This window comes from Bubalus kerabau, chromosome 7, assembly GCF_029407905.1.
Source record: "Bubalus kerabau isolate K-KA32 ecotype Philippines breed swamp buffalo chromosome 7, PCC_UOA_SB_1v2, whole genome shotgun sequence".
NCBI classification, from domain to species: Eukaryota; Metazoa; Chordata; class Mammalia; order Artiodactyla; family Bovidae; genus Bubalus; species Bubalus kerabau.
In genome coordinates, this window is record NC_073630.1 from 72,098,200 (window position 1) to 72,120,340 (window position 22,141).

The 22,141-nt window shown below is 42.9% G+C and overlaps 1 protein-coding gene across 1 annotated transcript in view; it reads left to right on the plus strand.

Annotated features, from left to right (window-relative positions):
• The first annotated feature begins 2,647 nt into the window (after positions 1-2,647).
• Positions 2,648-22,141, plus strand: part of SPATA18 (spermatogenesis associated 18) — a 45,831-nt gene continuing 26,337 nt past the window's right edge. Inside the window, exons 1-3 of the mRNA XM_055588540.1 lie at positions 2,648-3,936; positions 20,790-20,895; positions 21,028-21,143. Coding sequence (XP_055444515.1) covers positions 3,850-3,936; positions 20,790-20,895; positions 21,028-21,143 — 309 coding nt within the window. The 5' untranslated portion in view covers positions 2,648-3,849. The remainder of the gene's footprint in view (positions 3,937-20,789; positions 20,896-21,027; positions 21,144-22,141) is intronic.

Below are 22,141 nucleotides of genomic sequence, written 5' to 3' on the forward strand. Positions count from 1 at the left end.
TTTCTCCTGGAAATCTTGATTCCAGCTTGTGCTTCTTCCAGTCCAGCGTTCTCATGATGTGCTCTGCATATAAGTTAAATAAGCAGGGTGACAATATACAACCTTGACGTACTCCTTTTCCTATTTGGAACCAGTCTGTTGTTCCATGTCGGGATCATCATTAAGGGCACTTATGAGGGTATCTACTTATTCCTACAGGTATGGAAGTTCTAAGCTTGTATCAAGTAACATCACCAGAGAGCTAAGAAATGGGGTGTCAATTGCTCGGCCCTCTCTTTGATGGCATGTGTTCTAGTGTTACCCCCATTGGCACTGATCAAAGGTGACTGCAAGAAAGTCACATGAAGATTGTTTCTGTATTTTCTTTACAAAGGAGAGGTTATTAAGGACACGTTCATCTGTTATTCTATACTCTTTGGAAAGGAATAAACATATTTAGGAACTGGTACCAAAAAAATGTGCTTTCATTCAAAAAATTGGTATGTGTACTTTAAAAATCAAATGGTAACCATACCACCCAGTTTCCTTTTTTTCTTGACTGCCACAAAGCCCCAAAATAAATGTAAAATAAGGCTCAATATTAGTACACAGACTTAAACTGGGGGCACATTTGTTTTTTTCATTAATTTTTTTCTAAATCTAACAAAGATGTTTTCTACAAACCTTTTACTGTAAGTGATCTGAGATCCTCTTTTGGAAGTTTTAGGGGGATAAATAATGAATAAGTACATAAAATGTTTCCTTTGTTTTGAGTACTTGAGAGTTATGCTTGTTATTAGTAAGCATCAAGTTCTTGCTAAGGACAACCATGCTCCAGAGCTCTATGGAAACTAAGAGGTGTATGAAATGACTGGGAAACCTGAAGGGTCTTGAATCTACTTGTGGTGGTCAAGTATTGTAGAGCTAAGGTCAGGAAGCATATTCTAAGTGATTTCAGGCTCATTCTATCCTAAGACTCCATACGTCTATTAAATGAGTAATATGAACATTTGGTCAAAGCATATTCTATTTTGAGTTGGCTTAAATATTGATATTTTGAGTAACATTTTTCTGAAGGTGGTCAAATTTTTGGATAGCTGTTTCTGAGTAAGTTTTCATAAAAGCAGTTTGTGTTCATGATGGAAATTTGAAAATTTGGGAAAGTATAAAGGAACCAATTAAAGTCATCCATAATCATGCCTTGGGTTCATGTTGTACAATGTAACACAATATATATAATTTACTACTACTACTACTAAGTTGATTCAGTCGTGTTCGACTCTGTGCAACCCCATGGACTGCAGCCTACCAGGCTTCTCCGTCCATGGGATTCTCCAGGCAAGAACACTGGGGTGGGTTGCCATTTCCTTCTCCAATGCATGAAAGTGGAAATTGAAAGTGAAGTCGCTCAGTCGTGTCCGACTCTTAGCGACCCCATGGACTGCAGCCTACCAGGCTCCTCCATCCATGGGATTTTCTGGTCAACAGTACTGGAGTGGGGTGCCATTGCCTTCTCCAATATATAATTTAGAGACCTGCTTTTTTTCACTTAACATTATATAGTAATAATTCCTAGATACTAGCTGTTCAATAATGAGATTTCTATAGTGAAACATTCCATTGAATAATTTACTCAATCAGCAGCCCTATTGTTGCTTTATATGTTTCCAACCTACCCTTCGCTGTTTAATATTAGTACTGTGACCTATTGTACATGTGTAGTAATAGTGATCATAGCATTTAGGAAGCAAATTTATAACATTTGCTGTAACATGTCAAACACCGTGTTGCACTTCACATGAATGATCTTATTTAATAACACTGTGAAATAGGAACTATAGTAAGATGATATAAGGGCTTCCTAGATGGCTCAGAATCCATCTCAGGAGACGCTGTTTGATCCCTAGGTTGAGAAGATCCCCTGGAGGAGGAAATGGTAACCTATTCAGTATTCTTGCCAGGACAATCCCATGGACAGAAGAGCCTGGCAGGCTACAGTCATAAAAGAGTCCCAAACGACTGAAGCAACTGAGCACACAGGCATGCAAGATGATATAAACAAGGACTAGAGATTAATTAAAGTGTAACAGTAAGGAGGAGGATTTAACCCTGAGTCTGACCTAAGCAAATATTACAACTTGGTTTTTATTAATAAGTAAATCAGACTGTTCAAAGATTCCAATTACCAATAAAAATGTGCATTAAGTTAAGAAATCTATAAGATTCTTCTTCATTGCCTTCCTCATTCTTTATATTTTTTAAAGAAAGTCAGTAATGAATATTTATTTTTTGTAGTTTAACAATTGTTATTGCACTATGATAAAATGTGTGTTCTCTTTATAGTCTTTCTTTTTTCTTTTTGTTGACATATAATTAAAATAATACATTATGTACAACATAGTGATTCAACATTTGTATATAACATGAAATAACCACTACAATCAGTCTAATTAATATCTATCACCAGACATAGTTACAAGTTTTTTTTCTTGTGGTGAGAACTTTTATAGTCCTTATTTTGTGGTCTACAGAAGATAGTAAGAACACAGACTCCAGAACGAGCCTTTCATTTTTATCAGAGGACAGTAAAACCACTAATTAAGAGGAAAAAAGCAGGTGGGGGCAAAAAGTCTTAAGTTTACCGTCAGTGGACATGTTCAATGTTCATAACTCTTAAATACCTGAAAAAAAAAAAAAGAAGAAGAAACTGAATTAAACTAGCTAATCGACTAGCTAGCTGAGGTCCTGCTTCCACCCGCTCCGTTTTAAAAAAGATAGATTAGGATGATTTGCAATCTGCACATCATTTTGACGACATTGAAATTAAGGGTACTAAAGTGCTTAATGATGGTTGAAATGGTTTCATTTCTTAAGTAGTCCAAACTACCACTGTGGCTTAATACACCTTCTGAAATAGTGCCAAAACCGGCTCTAAACTTGCACAAAGTCTCAATTAGAGAATTCATAATTAAATAACTTTAGAGTGCTTAATGATTCTAAAAACAGACCAAATATTTAAACCTGATGGACTTTAATTTGTGAACATCCTGGAGCTAAAATCTATTTAGCTGGGCACCCACCAAATCCTAGACGTTACAAAGGAAGAAATAAAGTCTTGAGAAGTGAAAGAATATAGGAAGGAGCCAAACAACTGCTTTCTTCACCGCCTAACCAAAAACGTCTAGAAAGAAATAATCTTTGCTTTCCTAGACAAGAGGTCTCCGGCTGCCCAGCATCGCCACACTGAGGGAGCCTCTCTCTCCATCAGGGTCGGGTGGCTGCCATCTGAAGTCTTAGCGTCTTTCAGCCGCCGGCCCAACCCAGAGTCTCACAGATTTTGGGGGCTCTCGCTTTCGGCCACCAGCAGCACCAGCAGCAGCAGCATGAGGCTGAGCATCAGTAGCATGAGGAAGAGCGGCATGGCGCGTCCTGGCGGTGCCCCGGACCCGCGGGCGGGTCGAGGTGGGGAGGCAGGAGGGATGCGAGCGGCGGAGCTGCAGGCGGGTAGTGCGCTGGGCTAGGGCTGGGCGGCGGCGCAGGCGTTGCCAGGAAACGGGCCGCGCGCGTCCCCAGCTGCCGCGCGCTCACGTCAAGGTTTGTTTAATAATCGCCCGGGTATTTTATTGTCCTGGCTCCCGGCGGCCGCGCGGGAGCCGGGAGACCGCGCGCGGGGCAGCGAATGAGGCGCGGCGGCTGTGGCCCAGGGCACCTCTCCCCGGCTTCTCGAACCCTGCCCCGTCCGACCCGAGCGGGGAGGATGGAAACACCAGCCGCGCTCTGAGCTCCTCAGGAAGAGAACACCTTTCCCGCCACACCACCCCGCGGTCCACGAATCCATCTCCCAGAGCGGGCCGAGCGGAAGAGCGAGCGATGGCAGATAACCTGAGGAGACTGGTCTCCAACGAAGCTTTACGATCGTTGCAGGACAAGCTAGAGTCCTGGCTGAGGGAGTACAACGTGAGTCAGAGGGGAAGACCCCCGGGGTTCGCCCTCTCTCTAGTTCCTCGCACAACCCTCAGCGGGAGGTTCTTAGGACTGGCCTCCGGGTGACTGCTTTGCCAAGTCCCGCAGTTTTGATTCCTCACTGCGACCCGCACCGAGGAAAGCGGGGAAATGCGATTCCTTTTTCTCCTTCTGACGCGAGGTGGCGCGGTCCGCGAAGCGCTGGACTGGTCGTAGCAGAGGAGAGCTCCTATTTTAGTGAGCGGTAGCCAAGGACGCTGGAGGTCCTAGCAACGGGAAAGCCCTGCGAGCAACCCAGGTCCGGTCTGGCTTGTCACTCTTCCTCCAGTCTCCTCTGCCTGCAGTCCACCCCCATACCCCGACTCGAATGATTATTATTTATTACATCCCTCCTCTTGCCTTTCCGCAAGTCTCCCACTCTGGGGATAAGATTTTTATAGAAATATACCCAGGAGTTAGTACCCAGAAGTCAATGAAACGGACACTAGTCAACCTTGCGAGTTTCACTTGTGTGCTGATGAGCATGGCAAGTAAGGCAGTTTCAACACCAGGGCAGATTTCAGAAAGCCTGTTGTCAAGGCATTTGTAAGACAATATTCTGTCATCAAACCCAGTAGGGTTCTTCAAATCTCATCAATTCCCCCCATCCCCCAACCCACTCCAGCTCCCGTTCATCTCCCCTTCCAGATAGTAGAACTCCAATGCGGAATTTGCTTCGGTTGGTCTGTCTTAAAAAGAAGAGTTCTATGCTGTAGCTCAGCTGGTAAAAAAAAAAAAAATCCATCTGCAATGCATGAGACTCCAGTTTGATTCCTGGATCAGGAAGATCCCCTGGAGAAGGGCATGGCAACCCACTCTAGTATTCTTGTCTGGAGAATCCCCATGGACAGAGGAGCCTGGAGGGCTACAATCCATCGGGTCTCAAAGAGTCAGACATGACTTAGCGACTGAACAATAACAAAAAAAAGGAGAGTCCTATTCTCACATTAATGCAGGAAAAAGAGCTGGGGACCCAGAATCAGCTCCACCCCGCCAGCTTTTAGGTCTGACTTTGCAGACAATTGGCTGGCTGAATCACTGGGGCTTCCCTGGTGGCTCAGCGGTAAAGAATCCACCTGCCAGTGTAAGAGATGCTGGTTCATTCCCTGGGTCTGCAAGATCCCCTGGAGAAGGAAATGGGAACCCATACCAGTATTCTTTCTTGCCCGGAAAATCCCATGGACAGAGAAGCCTGGTGGCTTAGTGACTAAACAACAACAACCAACAACAACAAAAACTGAATCATTTGGGGCAAATTATTTAACCTCTAGGTCTCAGTACCTCCTCAGCTAACTGGGAGACTGGAATTGATCATGGGTGAAGTTCCTTTTTGGATCTCAATTTTTTGAGTCTAGATTAGCTTGTTTCTGAAATCCTACCAGGAAAATGCAACTGCCTGCCATCATGAGTCCCTGGACTTTCCTATCCACCTTGTAACCAGGCTCCTGGGAGGAGGGGAGCTCAAAGCACTATGGCTTTCTCCTTAGCCTTCTTTTCTAGTGTTTACCCCGTTTGCCCACATTTAAAGTACCAATATTGATTATTCCTTCTCCATCAGAATTGCAGGAAAATTGAAATTCACCATTAGCACAAAGCCTTGGGTTCCCCCCACCACCTACCTTTAAAAGTGGCTACTTGTTACCTAATCTCAGAAGGATGAGAATAACAAATCCTCATACATGTATTTTCCCTTCTTAAAACTACTTCTTATACAATTTTTCTTGCCCTGTGGCCTAAATTAACTTGAACCATTAAAAAGTGTATTCAGTTTGTCACTAGACAATGTTGACCACAAATGACACTGGTAGTGGCTGGACCAAATTAAATGATTGGTTTAGAAACGACCTGTAAGTTCTGAGAAATGCCAAAGTTTATTGTACTTTCTCTTCTCACTAACAGTGGTGCACCCCATTCTTCTGTTCTCACCGAAACCATTTATATTTAGATTGTGGCTCTCCCCATCTCCAATACACACATATAATTAGTAGAGACTGCACTCTTAGAGATCAGCGCCTTTCCACATTTTGTGGCCATTCCTTGGGCATCATCATTTCTCTTCAACTTTCTGGCAACTCTATTGCATTTGGCTGTCGACACCTGCATTTTTCTAAGACTCTATTTGTCTCCTTGTCTTACCCACACCCCTCTCATAGTTGTTCTTCAAGGGCAGACTTTAGAAACCTTCTCTTCCACCTCCATTCCGGTTTCATCTCTTACCCCTCTGCTGATGAATATCATATCTATACTTAGGTCCTTTTCTCATCTGAGCTCTCACTTCTCCTAATGTCCATTGGACATTTTCAGTTGTGCTATTGTCCTTGCAAAGTAAAATCAGTGTGTGACTGACCATAGCTTCTCCCATGCCACAAACACTGACTTCTTTCCTTTAGTTACAGTCTTTATCATGACATACTCCACTACTTTCTCACCAGCAGAATCTGTTGGTACTAGCCTCTAAGCTTGTGCAGAACCTGAGCATGTTCCACACCGTCCCTGCCTCTGCTGCCACACTTGTACACCTTTGGTCATGTTTTATTTGGGTGACTTAAAAAAAAAATAACCCAAAGTAATTCTTCTAAATACCAAGTCAGATCAAGTTACTCCTATGGCAAAACTCTCCAAACTTCATACCTCAGAAAAAAGGTTCCAGCAATGGCCACCAAGCTCCTGTACAACTGTGCTCCTTTAAACTCTGTGATGTTATCTCTTACCCTCTCCCTTGCTCAACCACTCCAGCAATACTAGACTCCTTGCTCTTTGTAGAGTAGAACTGTCTGAAAGAGCTTTCCATAATGATGGACGCATTCTATATATATATATCTTTATATCAGCACTGTCCAACATGGTGGCCAATAAGCATTTGAAATTCAGTGAATGCAAACTGAGGAACTAAAGTTTTAACTTCATTGAAGTCTAGTTTGAATTCAACTAGTCACATATGATCAGTGGCGACTGTATTGGACTGAGCAACCACCCTCACCCCTGGAACCACTGTGCCCCTTCTCTGCTTTATTTCTTCCATAATATCTACCCCTTCTAATTTTTACTGATTTACTCTTTTATTTTGTTGATTAGTCTTCCTCCTTTCCCCTCCCCCAACGTACCCTAAAAGGTAAGCTCCAGATGGCAGAGATTTCTGTTTCATTCCACTTTTGGCCCCTAGTAATAAATGCTCAATAAATCATGACTGGCTGAATGCCACCGCCTTTCTTCCAGACACCCAGTTCCTTGGACTCATTTCTGACAAACCTCATATTTAGTGTAAAATTAGAAATGATCCCTGTGTGTGCCTTTTGTGTTCAGATGCTTCAGTCGTGTTCAACTCTTTGTGACCCTATGGACCATAGCTCACTAGGCTCCTCTGTCCATGGGGTTCTCCAGGCAAGAATATTGAAGTGGGTTGCCATGCCCTCCTCCAGGGGATCTTCCTGACGCTGGGATTGAACTGGCGTCTCCTGCATCTCCTGCATTGCTGGCAGATTCTTTACCCCTGAGCCAGCAGGGAAGCCCAGAAATGATCCCCAAATATCTTTAATTCAACTTTTCTTAAAATTGAAACCAGAAGCTAGGATTAACAATCAGGAGCACAAGTGAGAGGGTGCAAGCGTTCTGAACAATGTGTGTGTGTGTGTGTGTGTGTGTGTGTGTGTGGTGGGTGGCGGGGGTGGGGCGCTAAAGAAAGACGACGAGAAAATCTCTTTACAGCACCTACCAACATTTAGGTTACATTGAGACTTATTCAACATCTTGTCATCTACAGTTTGAGTTTCAGTCAATTGCTAAGAGTTTTACTGTAATACTGCAATGTTATTTTATTAGTTCCAAAGACTTTGGCCTTGAATCCTTAAGATGAGTACTCATTGTAGCAAATTATATTTATTAAAATATTGGTTGTAGAGAACTATGTTTTTTCCTTGAAAGCTTCAAATTATGTGTGCTATGGAAGGTTGACTTTTCTGACTGTGACCACATTAATTGATTTCTGATAAACTCAAGCAAAAGAAAAGACAGTGTATATTCCTCTAGAATTAGGAACATGGTTAAAGTTATTCCTTTGGGAAAAGTTATTTTCAAGTGAAATAGATAAATAACTTGAACAGATTAATTCTAAAACACAATGCAGAATTTTGATTGTTTTCCAAACTAGCCATCATTTGGATTAACAATTAGATGCTATTTAGTTTTTCTTCTTAATTTCTCTAATATAATTTCCTTCTTTATCCATTCCTATCCCCTCTGCCTTTATCCGGCCATCACCACCGTCTCATACACAATCTGTTTCCTTGATTCCTACGTTGTCAGAAACAGTAAGTTCTTTTAAAATATAATTTTCTGCCCTGAAGCCTTTGTTTTTTATCTTTTGCCTTGTTTTTAATCTTACAACATCTACCAATCTTCTGGGCCTTTGGCAAAACTGTTTCTTGCTTGATTTTATTTTTTTAAGTTATATATATCTTAACTTCAGGAAGAAATATTTTCCAACCCACTCCCCTCCCAGAGGAGCAAATCCTAAAAACAACAGCAAACAGCACCACCTCATTTTCTTTTCGTTATTAAAGAGATGCTGAATTATTGCATTACTTGGTCTTTAAAACCTGGACTCCATTGGAGGCTCAGGGATGGGTTGTGGTAAACACATGAATTGCAGAGTTAGTTTTCCTCCTTTGTGGTTATTGAGAATGTTAGTGGAACAGCCAAAGAGAATTCCTTCTTGTTCAACCAATAACTGAGCCAAGTATTAAGAGTTTAAGAATTAATTGAACAAATGGTTACTTAGCTCCTGGTATGTATAAAGGTTTGGGTGAGATACTCTATATTCACACTTTTTCTGCAGTGTACATTTATTCCTTAGACAAAATTTTTTTTTTTTACAATATGTCTGTCTATGCTAGGTTCTGGGAATAGAAATGTCAGCTGCATCTTAGTAATGAAATTCTAGCTGGAGAAGAGGACAAGGGAGAGAGGACAGGATGTGTGCAAGAAGCTGGGAAGCATGAAAAAGTTAGCATATCTCGGGGGACTGGGAATATTTCCAGGCAGGGAGTGGACATGAGATAAGGCCAAGGAGATGGGGTGGTGGGGGCCAGGGGACGGGTGCCTTGGGTGGTGTGTTATGGAGTTCGGACTTTATCCTGAGGGCAGTGGGGAGAAACTAAAAGTATTATATAGGGACGTAATGCTTCTCTTGCATTACTCTCCCTTGTGCTATAGAATTCTGTACTAACAAATGTAAACAACATATTAAATATCAGCACATAAAAACGAGCTCTTAAAGAAGTGTCCTCTGTTTGTTTTAGAATAATCTCTGTGATTGAAATAGAGCTTGCTTTTATGCCAAAACATGCCTGATTCTAAGTACAAAAGTGAAAGGTTGCTACTGCGAGCTGTGTGTTACGCCAGGATTCATGACCTCTGGAAGAGAGGATTTTGATCCAGGGTCAGAGACGAGACTTGATTACTTGGAGCCTTTTGTGTAGCAAAGTTTTAATGAAGTATAGCAGAGATAGGGAAAGCTTCTAACATAGACATCAGAAGGGAACAGAAAGAGTTCCCAGGCATTTTATGTCTGTTAGCTAGCTTCTAATCAGATAAAGAAACACCTCAAGCCTGAGGGAGTTTCACCAGGCCCCTCTCCCACAATAAGCATTTTTGAGATAGGATGGCCAAGGTGTGTCATTCCCAGCCATAAAACAATTAATATGAGTACTGGTTTGCTGAGCCATTATCAGCCCAAGGTTTGAGAAAAGATAAAAAAGGTTGGTCTTAGGCAGAACCCATTTCCTCAACACAGAAGGAAAAAAAAAGTCTGCCACTTGCAGTTTACTTCCTCCTGCCTCCTGGGGACCTCTATCCTCCCTACCTGTTACCCTCTCAAAAGGTGGTTGTCATTGCTATGGTGTCTTCAAACAGATTCCCTGACCCCCCCTTCACTCCTCCCATTCTACATTCTTGAGGGTTCAACTAGTTATTAAATTTATAGAGAACACTTTTCTTCCCTTCAGGACCTTTATCTCCTTCAGTTCAGTCGCTCAGTTGTGTCTGACTCTTTGCAACCCCATGGACCACAGCACGTCAGGCTTCCCTGTCCATCACCAACTCCCGGAGCTTGCTCAGACTCGTTGAGTCGGTGATGCCATCCAACCATCTCATCTTCTGTTGTCCCCTTCTCCGCCTGCCTTTAGTCTTTCCCAGCATCAGGGTCTTTTCAAATGAGTCATGTCTTCGCATCAGGTGGCCAAAGTATTGGAGTTTCAGCTTCAACATCAGTCCTTCCAATGAATATTCAGGACTGATTTCCTTTAGGACGGACTGGTTTGATCTTGCAGTCCAGGGGACTCTCAAGAGTTTTCTCCAATACCACAGTTCAAAAGCATTAATTCTTCGATCCTCAGCTTTATAGTCCAACTCTCACATCTGTGCATGACTACTGGAAAAATAATAGCTCTGACTAGACAGACCTTTGTTGGCAAAGTGATGTCTCTGCTTTTTAGTATGCTGTCTAGGTTGATCATAGCTTTTCTTCCAAGGAGCAAGTGTCTTTTAATTTCATGGCTGCAGCCACCATCTGCAGTGATTTACTGGCCAGTAATGAATAAATGCCAAAACTTAGTGTCTTGACAGAACATAGATTTCTTTCCCATTCATGCAAAGTCTGATGGTAGCTCTTGTCTGTCACTGGCTCAGTTTCAGGTGCCCTCCATCAGATGGAGCAGCTACCTCATTATCGGACCCTGAAGGTTCTGCAAGGGGAATAGAGGGAATGGAGAACTTGCCCTGCTCCTACATCATACACAGCCCTTGCACTCATTGTCCCTTGGGCAGACTTAGTAGTGTGGCTGCTGTCTAACTATAAGGGAGCCTGAGAAATGTGGAAAAGCACGTGGAATATTTAATGGGTACCACTCCTTCTGCCACAGTTACTAATGATAAATTCATGGCTACAAAATAATTGACAAATAGTTAAGGAAGACTATTTTCTTTTTAACAGAGAGTCTATCAACTTTTAAATTTGATTCTCCTTATTTTTCATCTTGGACAAACTGGTTAATGTAAACATCACCATTGTTTAATGTTAAAGGAGAAGAAGTAACAAAATAAGTCCAGTAGGAATATTAATTATGGATCAAGACACTAAAATCCAGTGTGTGCATGCTCAGTTGCTTCAGTCATGCCTGACTCTTTGCGACCCCATGGACTATAGCCTGCCAGACTCCTCTGTCCATAGTATTTTCCTGGCAAGAATACTGGAATGGGTTGCCATGCTTGCCTCCAAAATCCAGTGGGAAAGCCTAAATAGAAGCTGTTCCTAAATTGTTGAGGTATAATCCTCCTCTTTCTTATATCTAAAATTCAGAAAAAAATAGATATGCAACACAAGCAACAAAGGTTAACTGCATAGCACAGGAAACTATAGTCAATATTTTGTAATAACCTATAATGGAAAATAATCTGAAAAATAATATAAACAATGTATATGTATAACTGAATTACCTTGCTGTGCACCTGAAACACTGTAAGTCAACTATACTTCAATAAAATATATATATTAAGAAAAAAATAAAATTCAGGATCTCAGTTTAAAAACTTTGTTGTGGAGGCAGTGAGTGTGTGGCAGGGTCAGCCTCAATGAGGTAGAACAGAGGGTTGATTTCGGAATAGAGCTGCTTGAAAGGCTGCCCACAGATGGGCACCTTTCTAGAAGCAGTTATAGCCTGTTATAACCAGCATTTTTACTTTTACCTTGCAGAGGACTTCATTTAAAAGAATTTTTTAAGGTATAGTTGATGTATAGTGTTACATAAGTTTCAGGTGTACAACATAGTGATTCACAATTTTTGAAGGCTATGCTCTATTTATAATTATTGAATATTGGCTATATTCCCCATGCTGTACATAATATCCTTGTAGCTTATTTATTTATTTTTGATTTTTTTTAATTGGAGGATAATTGCTTTACAATATTGTGTTGGTTTCTGCCATACATCAACATGAGTCAGTCACAGGTATACATATGTCCCCTCTCCCATCTCTGTCCCCATCTGCCACTGTTGGTGGGAATGTAAATTGATACAGCCACCATGGAGAACAATATGAAGATTCCTTTAAAAACTAGGAATAGAACTGCCATATGACCCAACAATCCCACCACTGGGCATATACCCTGAGAAAACCATAATTGAAACAGATGCATGTACCCCAGTGCTTGTTGCAGTACAATGTCTATTTTATTCATAGTAGTTTACTCATAGTAGTACCTCTTAATCCCTTAAAACGAGTGTTTAAACAGTTATTGAAAGCCCTTAAACCACTCTTTGTGCATTATTGCCTTTAAGCTTTATAAGAACCTATGAAATAGCAGGCTTTATTTTCTGTATTTTACACATCTGTATTTTATTCATCTGTATTAGATAAGAAACTGTGCAAAAGGATTTATCACAGTATCCTTTAAAATATGAAAGTTACAATCATTTAATAATGATTTGCCTGATATTTTTATTTTTTAATACTCTTCTTTAAAAAAAAGTCATTTTAGATAGAACAAGAATGCCATTTCCAAACATGCCAATTAGCGAATATGTACAAGAAAAGAGATAATCATTAGGAAGGATGTGGAGTCTAATCCGTGGATTTGCCCTCCAGATCCCAAGAGGGCAGCTTGCTTGCCCAAGGCCACTCCACTTTAGAACTGGGTTTTGAACCTAGCTCTTTTGCTTGTCAAGTCCATTCTGTTATCTTCTACAGAAGGAGGTAAGGACATTCCACTGACTTGCAGTGTCTGTTTCCTGCCATCCTTCCCCCATCCACCCTCTAAAAATACATACCCCAGTCAGCAGTGGCAGTGGGGAGATTGGAATGGGGAAGGAAGATAGAAATTAGGGCTTTGCTTTCCATATGTGAATTTCCAGGGTCAGCTGCAAAGACCTGAGAAATGCCACCCCTCAGACTAGACTCCACATCCTTCCTAATGATCATCTTTTTTCCTTGCTCCTGTACATATTCGCTAATTGGCGTGTTTGGAAATGGCATTCTTGTTCTATGTAAAATGACTTTTTTTTTTAAAGAAGAGTATTAAAAAATAAAAATATCAGGCTGCTGCTGCTGCTAAGTCACTTCAGTCGTGTCTGACTCTGTGTGACCCCATAGACAGCAGCCCACCAGGCTCCTCCATCCCTGGGATTCTCCAGGCAAGAACACTGGAGTGAGTTGCAATTTCCTTCTCCAGTGCATGAAAGTGAAAAGTGAAAGTGAAGTCGCTCAATCATGTCTGACTCTTCGCGACCCCATGGACTGCAGCCTACCAGGCTCCTCCCTCCATGGGATTTTCCAGGCGAGAGTACTGGAGTGGGGCACCATCGCCTTCTCCAAAAATATCAGGCAAATCATTATTAAATGATTGTAACTTTCATATTTTAAAGGATACTATGATAAATCCTTTTGCACAGTTTCTTATCTAATACAGATTAAGCATATTTTGTGTATATGAAAGTAAAGTTTCTCTAAGTGGAAATAACTATATTTTGTACTAAAAATTGATAGATTTGAATAGCTTTTCAAATTGAAATTTGCAAGTTGATTAAAAATATTTAGTGGTATGTTTTATTATTAATATTTGTGGAGAATGAGATGGTTGGATGGCATCACCGATTCAACGGACATGAGTTTGGGTAGACTCCGGGAGTTGGTGATGGACAGGGAGGCCTGGTGTGCTGTGGTTCATGGGGTCGCAAAGAGTCGGACATGACTGAGCGAGTGAACTGAACTGAACTGGGGTGAAAATTTTCTCTCTTTCCAATATTGTGTAGGTGATTCAAGTTAAGAATAGAATAGTATGATGATAGAGCCATTTCAACACAGGCTGCAATGACTGGGGTCTCGTGAGGAATTTTTGTTAATAAGGTCAAGGCTGTTCAGAAGTATCGGAATTGAAAGGGATCAAAGGATTGTTGATCTTGTGCCCATGGCACACGTACACTAGTGAAATAGGTTTGTGTGGGAGTGGAGAGAGCTGCTGGAGGAAGTGAGGCAGCAGAAGTCATGCAGAGGCACCTTATGAAGAACCTTGGAAATAAGGCAACATTTAAGCTCAGTTGGTCAGAAGGTTTGGTCTGGGCTAGAGAGTGATAACACTAAAGGGGTGGGAACAAAGCCTCTGTTCTGTTTCTCTCCTTCCCCACACTGCAAAACTTCTTGAAAGACTAATCTGTCTTCACTGTCTTTGCTTCTTTAACTCCCATTTGTTCCTCAACCTGGAATGATCTGGAACATCAAGTATCCTTTCCCCAAAACATTCTGCTGTAACTGCTCCACCTAATGGTCAGGTCAAGTCTAATCTCTCTCTCTCTTTTTTTTTTCCATAGTCCTTATCTCCTTGATTTCTCTGCAGCAATTGACACATCTTATCCAATTTTATTGGACTTCTCCTGTGGCTCAGATAGTAAAGAATCTACCTGGATGCAGGAGACCTGGATTTGACCCCTGGGTCAGGAAGATTCCCTGGAGAAGGGAATGGCAACCCACTCCAGCAGTATTCTTGCCTGGAGAATTTCATGGACGAGGAGCCTGGTGGGTTATAGTCCATGGGGTCGCAAAGAGTCAAACATGACTGACACTTTCATCCAATTTTATGGCTTTAGCTACTTCCCAGATGTTGGTGACTCCAAGATTTATCTCAAGCCTGGGCGTTTCTCCAGAGCTCCCGACCTGAATGGCTGGCCACCTGCCCTCCAGACAGCTCCATGTGGATGGCCAGATCCTCTGAGTCAACATGAAGCAAACAGGATGAGTTGCCCTCCCTCCGGTCTTGTTGCTTCTCTACTCGTGGCCTCTGATTAGGCAACAGCATCACTATCTCCCCTGTGGCCCAAGTCAGAAACCCGGTCTCCTCTCTCTCCATCACACCTTGTAAATGGGTTCATCAAGCCCTGAGGATTCACCTTTTAAAAGTCTCAAATATCTCCCACCTTTCCCCTTTAGCTGCAGTTGCTCTTATTCAAACTCCAATCATATCTTACATATGTGGGGAAACTAACTTCTGGCCTATGGCTAAGGCAGATCTCACATGAACTTTGTAGCAGTAATGCCTACAGCTGCAGGAGAGTAAGGGAGGAGGCATACTGACAAAGCAGCTGCTTGCGGTGCAGAGAATTCTTTCCCTCACAATTCACAGTATTTTTGCAGCCATCATGCTTACAAAAGGAGGCTAGTAGCCTATCTCCATCACACAGGTTTTTTTTTTTCCCTTCAAAAGAACATTTTTCAAAAAAAAAGTGTTAGTAATGCTGGTGGTTATATTCTGGAATATGACACTCCTTTCTGTTACTTCTAGCTTTCCTATCTTCACAAAGCCACTAGAATAAATCTGAAGTTTCCTTGTTTAAGTTCCACACCAGCAACATGGCATATTCCTATTGATTTCCTACCTTTCTCCATGCCTCCCTCCAATCCAATTTTTATACAACTCTTCATGGGATTGTTTTGGGGCTCCTCATTGCCCAAATCAGAGATTTTCAACACAGCCAAAGCCCTATTCCCAGGGATAGTACTGTTAAAACTTACCCACAAAGTTAATGCATTTTACTTCACAACATAGCACACGTGCCCCCTTTGTTGTTGTTCAGTCGCTCATTCGTGTCTGACTCTTTGCATCCCCATAGACTGCAGCATGCCGGGCTTCCCTGTCCTTCACCATCTCCCAAACGTGCTTAACTCTTGTCTATTGAGTCAGTGATGCCACCCAGCCATCTCATTCTCTGTCATCCTCTTCTCCTCCTGCCTTCAATCTTCCCCAGCATCAGGGTCTTTTCCAATGAGTTGGCTCTTCGAGTCAGGTGGCTAAAGTATTGGAGCTTCAGCTTCAGCATCAGTCCTTCCAATGAATATTCAGGGTTGATTTCCTTTAGGATGGACTGGTTTCATCTCCTTGTAGTCCGAGGACTCTCAAGTCTTCTCCAACAGCATACCCTCAACACTATATACCCCCTTATACTTATATAAATGAAGTAAAGTTTTCATAAATAATTCTTATTAGTAATTGTGATGTAACTGTTTTCTCTTTCATTAAATTTTTTTAGAAGGCGCTATTGTTGTTGTTCAGTCACTAAGTCATGTCCAACTCTTTGCATGGACTGCAGCACGCCAGACTCCCCTGTCCATAGAATTCTCCAGGCAAGAATACTGGAGTGGGTAGCCATTCCCTTCCCCAGTAGATCTTCCTGATCCAGAGATTGCACCTGGGTCTCCTGTATTGCAGGCAGTTTCTTGACCATCTGAGCCACCAGGAAAGCCCAGACTCCTTAAACCGTCTGGAAAGAGCATTCTCCCTCACATACCTCCTACCTCTTCCCAAACCACCTGACTTCCTCCTCAGGTAATGCTAGGATCAGTGGGACCTTGGCCAACACAGATGTGATTCCAGAGCTGGGAAGGAGTATTGTCACCTCCACCGCTCTCAGAATCTCTCAGCTAGATGCTTACAACTGCCTACCTCCTTCCCAGATGCACTCTCTAATCCAATTATCTGGTCTGCTCCTGCCAAAGTCATTTCTGTGAAATCAAAGCAAACCCTCCACTTGCCCCATTAAAACTTTCAGTGATTGGATAGAGCCCAGAGCTCTTCATGTGAGAAAGTCCTTTATTACTTAGTCTCTGGACCCTGTGTTCTCCTCTCCCGTACAATATGCCTGGCCACTTCTTGCCTTGATAATAATACTTGCTCTTCCTCCGCTCAAAGTGTCTTAACCTCCCACCCATCACCCCGTACCAGAGTATATTTTACTTCTTCTACAGCTCACTATCTTCTTAGAGCACTTAGTAAACTCTAAGGGAATTATTTATCCCCTGTGTGCTTCCTACTCTCTATCCTGCTTCCCCAGCTGGTGAGCTCATTGACAGCTGGCAACTTTTTATTTTTTAATGTAGTTCTGTTCCCTGAGCTGCCAGCCCAAGGCTTAGGAATTAAAAGAATTCAAGGATTTATAAGTGAATGAGATTTGGAATGAGGAGACAGTACAATTTAGTTCATGGACTTCTCAGATGGCACTAGTAGTAAAGAATCTACCTGCTAATGCAGGAGATGAAAGAGACTAGAGTTTGATCCCTGGGTTGGGAAGATCCCCTGGAGGAGGGCTTGGCAACCCACTCCAGTGTTCTTGCCTTAAGAATCCCATGGACAGAGGAGCCTGGTGGGCTATAGTCCATAGGGTCACAAAGAGTCAGACACGACTGAAGCGACTGAGCACGCACACGAGCACGGAATTAGTTCATATCTTTGCTCTGTTTATCTTGTGGGGAGTAACTGTTTGGTAGAGTACTGTGACTGTGGCAAGTTGAGTGTCTTGTGCAACGCATTGTGTTAGAAACGGGCAACGTGTTGTGACACGTCTTGGGATCAGAAGCAGTCTGACATGGTATATTCTCTATGTTAGTGGTGTGTGCAAACTCATTCGATAAACATTGGACCCCTACAGTGTGCCAGGCACTGGTCAAGGCACAGAAACCTATAGTAAAAATACTACAATAATCCTAATTATTATATACCTTCTCTACTTTGCACCTATGCTAGCTGGTGAGATTATCCACCTTCTAAATTCCAGTGAATGGAAGAGCATTTTAAAAATGTCTTCTCTAAAGGAATAAGCTAATAAGCGGAGAACCAGATCTGAACTAGGGTCTACCCTATTACTCAGTCCATTGCTCCCTTCAGTTCTGTGCAGCATCTTACAGGTGCTACATCTTATAGGTGTTACATCTTGAAGGTGCAGAAAGTGCATTATTTTGATTTGATTCTCGTAACACTCTGCAAGCCATAATCTTCATTTTCCAGGTTGGGATATGGGCTCATAGAGGCTAAGCAATCTGTGCAGAATTACACAGAACAGTGGCAGGTAGCAGAGCTGAGATACTCAGGTCTGCTTGACTCCCAAGCCTATTCTCTGTCCACTTAGCACATGGCATGATCCAGTCAGAGGGCAAAAGGCTGTAACTGGGGAAATGAAGTTCACTGTGGTAAGTGCAGGAATGAAATAGCAAGGGCAAGGAGTTGTTGGTTCAACAAGGAAGGAATGGAGAAAGCTGATCAGACTGTGGGTCCCGTATGTCCTGATCATGCCCATATTATGATAGTCACTCAGTGACTCATTCATCAAATCTTTGGGGCCTTTGATTTGCCATGGATACTAGTGGTGATTGATGAGAAAGACAAAGTCTTTAAAATAGAAAACTCATAGTCAAAATCGAACCAAAACAGCTCATAGACTTTTTAGGAGAAGGGGATAGAAGAATGAGATATTTCGATTGTGTCCATTTCTTCTTATAAGTGTTACAATAGAGCTAGTCCCAGGTACCGTTAACCAGGCATGGAAAGTTAACCAGCATCTCCCTCTCAGTTACGAGTCCCTTCCATCCCGACTGCTTATCCGGCCTGCAGGGCGCCCACAGAATCTGTCCTGCCAACCTCTCTGACCACTTATCCTCTGCCACATGCACCTACCTCTGGTTCAAGGTCGCCAGATTCCTTCCTGCCATTGGGCCTTTGCCCTTGGTGTTTCCACAGCCTGGCCTGCTCTTTCTCTGGTGCTCTGAATCTGAGACTTAGCTCCAGTGACTCCTCCTCAGAGAGGCTTCCCTGACTGCCCTCCTTACTTTTTGTCACATAATCCAACCCTCCCCCTCCTCCTTCTGGCACTAATCATGATCCAAACATCAGTATAGTTTAGTAGTCAAGAGCATGGACTCTGGAAGCAGGTCTCAGTTCTGACATCATACTAGCTAAGTACCCCTGGGCATATTACTTAACCTCTCTGGGTCTCAGTTTTCTCATTTAAAAACGGCGATGATGACAATAGTCCTCCTAATCTCCTACAGTACCTATGGTGTGGATTTTCTGAGTTTACCTGCATAAAGCATGGACAGTGCCTGGCACTTAGCTGCTGCTGCTGCTAAGTCGCTTCAGTCGTGTCCGACTCTGTGCGGCCCCATAGACGGCAACCCATCAGGCTCCACTGTCCCTGGGATTCTCCAGGCAAGAACACTGGAGCAGGTTGCCATTTCCTTCTCCAATGCATGAAAGTGAAAAGTGAAAGTGAAGTCGCTCAGTTGTGTCCGGCTCTTAGCGACCCCATGGACTGCAGCCTACCAGGCTCCTCCGTCCATGGGATTTTCCAGACAAGAGTACTGGAGTGGGTGCCATTGCCTTCTCCGCTGGCACTTAGCAGGTATGTAATAAAGCCAAAGTGAGTGAATCGTCCCATTTTCATTCATCCATACAATACATATTGAGTTCGAATACATAGAGACAGCAGGATGAAGGGCTGGAAATGCCACAGTGACCCGGCCAGGCACAGCCTCTGTCCTCAGGAGCTTACTGCCTGTCTGAACCATTTCCCTGTTGACACAGGTCTGCATTTCACTTGTACACTTTTGCCTGGAGGTCATCTAAACCTTTCCTCTTCATTCTAGTTTCTATCCCCCACTTCCTATCTTGGGATTCGTCGTACCCAGAAGGCACCCCTGCCTTATGATGGCCTGAGGCGACACATAGATCTATGCATTTTTACACCCACATGGTTTGTTCCTTGCAGTTGCATTCTTTCCTTCGGGAGTCAGAATCAATTAGAGGTTTGACTAGCGAGGCTTTGGTGAAAGCTCAGCAAGAAGACAACAAAAGCAGCAGAAGAGTTGAAAGGTCTACATCCTAGCTTCTATTCTGGGGGCAGACTTTCCCCGAGTCCAACTTCTTCACCCCTAGAGTTTGCTTGTTGGAAGCTTTCCCTGACTTTCTCAGACAATGGCTCTTAAATAGACTTTGTGCTCATCCCTAGAGTAAGACTTTGTCCCTTTGCAGGGTAACTGTCTACTCTCCCATCTCCCCAGCTAGTCTGCATCACCATGAAGCCTAGGCCATCTTTTTGGCCTTCTTCTCCATTGTATCCTCCACCCAGCAATACCTTCTTATTGTTGAAAAATAGTGCCCTTTATGCACATGTTGAACTTAGGTAGAGGATAAGAACCAATAATGTGGGTAAATTAGGAGGCAATGATTTATCTTTTGTTACAAAATGTCTACTTATGAAAGAAGTGTTTGCAGGGTTCCATTGAGTAGGACTTCCCAGGTGTTGCTAGTGGTAAAGAATCTGCGATGAAAGAGTCTTGATTTGATGCCTGGGTCTGGAAGATCTGCTGAAGGAAGAAGTGGCAACCCATTCCAGTATTCTTGCTGAGAGGGTCCCATGGACAGAGGACTGGTGGGCCACAGTCCAAGGAGTTGCAAACAGTTGGACACGGCTGAGTGTCTGGGCACAGCACATTGAGTATGGAGTCAGGGTTATTGCTATAAAAAATTACCCCCACATTTCAGCGGCTTAATGCCCACAAACACACACAAAACTTTCTCAGTGATGTAACAGTTCAAGTGTTCAGTTAACAGCCTTCTAAATCTTGTGGCTTCACCATCCCTTATGCTTCTGGGGTCCTCTGTTAGGTCTTCTGCATTTGGTTGGTAGATGGAGAGAGAGAGAGAGAAGACAATCATTCAGGACAGTCACTCATCACTTCCCATCCCAGACCAGAACTGGGTTGCATGGCCACATCAGTTGCTAGGGAGACTGGGGAAGGCTGTCTAGCTGGGTGTCCAGGAGGAGAGGCAAGTGTGTTTTGTGAGCACACAGCAGTCTCTGCCCTGGGAGCATACCAGTGTCAGCTGGCCCTTGTGTAAAGTGATACATGTGTCCATAAAGTGACACGTGTGTCCACCGTGCAGTGGGTCCCAGAAGGATGAAATTGCACTGATGTCTGCCATTCTGGCTTTGCAGGCGAACTCATGTGATCAAAATCTAAATCACTGCCTCGAACTCATTGAACAAGTTGCCAAAGTGCAGGGACAGCTCTTTGGGATCCTCACTATAGCAGCCCAAGAAGGTGAGAACGGCCCATGTGTCTCCCTCCGGTTCTCCCCTCTTTGCCTTCTTTTCCTTTTCCCTTCCCTTTGCTCTCTGCCTGGGTGGAGGTGGTTGGCTTTCTCTTGCTGACCTGGTCTGTGGATTCTTCCAGGAGGACATTATGATGGTGTGGAAACAATCAAATCACGCCTTTTGCCTTGGCTGGAGGCCTCCTTTACAGCTGCTTCCCTGGGAAAACCTGTGGACAGCAAGGTCCCTTCTCTACAGGTAGGGATACTAAAGGATCATCCTCTGTATTCAGCACCTTTTACCTAGTGAGGGGCTCAGTTCTAGTTAGAGAACTGAAACATGGGTTGGAAAGGTGAGTTTCTATTTATCGTAGTATGTGGCATAATGGATTGAGTTTTCTCTTAAGACAGATCAGCATTAAAATCTCAACCTTGCCTACTTCCTGGTGGAATGGCTTCAATCAACTCAAGGAGCCTCTGCTTCCTCAGCTATGAAAAGGGCCTGGTGATGGTCTGTATTTGGGACATTGATGCACCCACTCTAGGCATTAAATAGTAACTTTTAAATGACAAGTTACCTCAAAAATATACAAGCAACTCCTGCAGCTCAATTCCAGAAAAATAAACGACCCAATCAAAAAATGGGCCAAAGAACTAAACAGACATTTCTCCAAAGAAGACATACAGATGGCTAACAAACACATGAAAAGATGCTCAACATCACTCATTATCAGAGAAATGCAAATCAAAACCACAATGAGGTACCATTTCACGCCAATCAGAATGTCTGTGATCCAAAAGTCTACAAGCAATAAATGCTGGAGAGGGTGTGGAGAAAAGGGAACCCTCTTACACTGTTGGTGGGAATGCAAACTAGTACAGCCACTATGGACAGCAGTGTGGAGGTTCCTTAAAAAACTGGAAATAGAACTGCCATACGACCCAGCAATCCCACTGCTGGGCATACACACCGCAGAAACCATAATTGAAAGAGACACATGTACCCCAATGTTTATTGCAGCACTATTTACAATAGCCAGGACATGGAAGCAACCTAGATGTCCATCAGCAGATGAATGGATAAGAAAGCTGTGGTACATATACACAATGGAATATTACTCAGCCATTAAAAAGAATACATTTGAATCAGTTCTAATGAGGTGGATGAAACTGGAGCCTATTATACAGAGTGAAGTAAGCCAGAAAGAAAAACACCAATATGGTATACTAATGCATATATATGGAATTTAGAAAGAT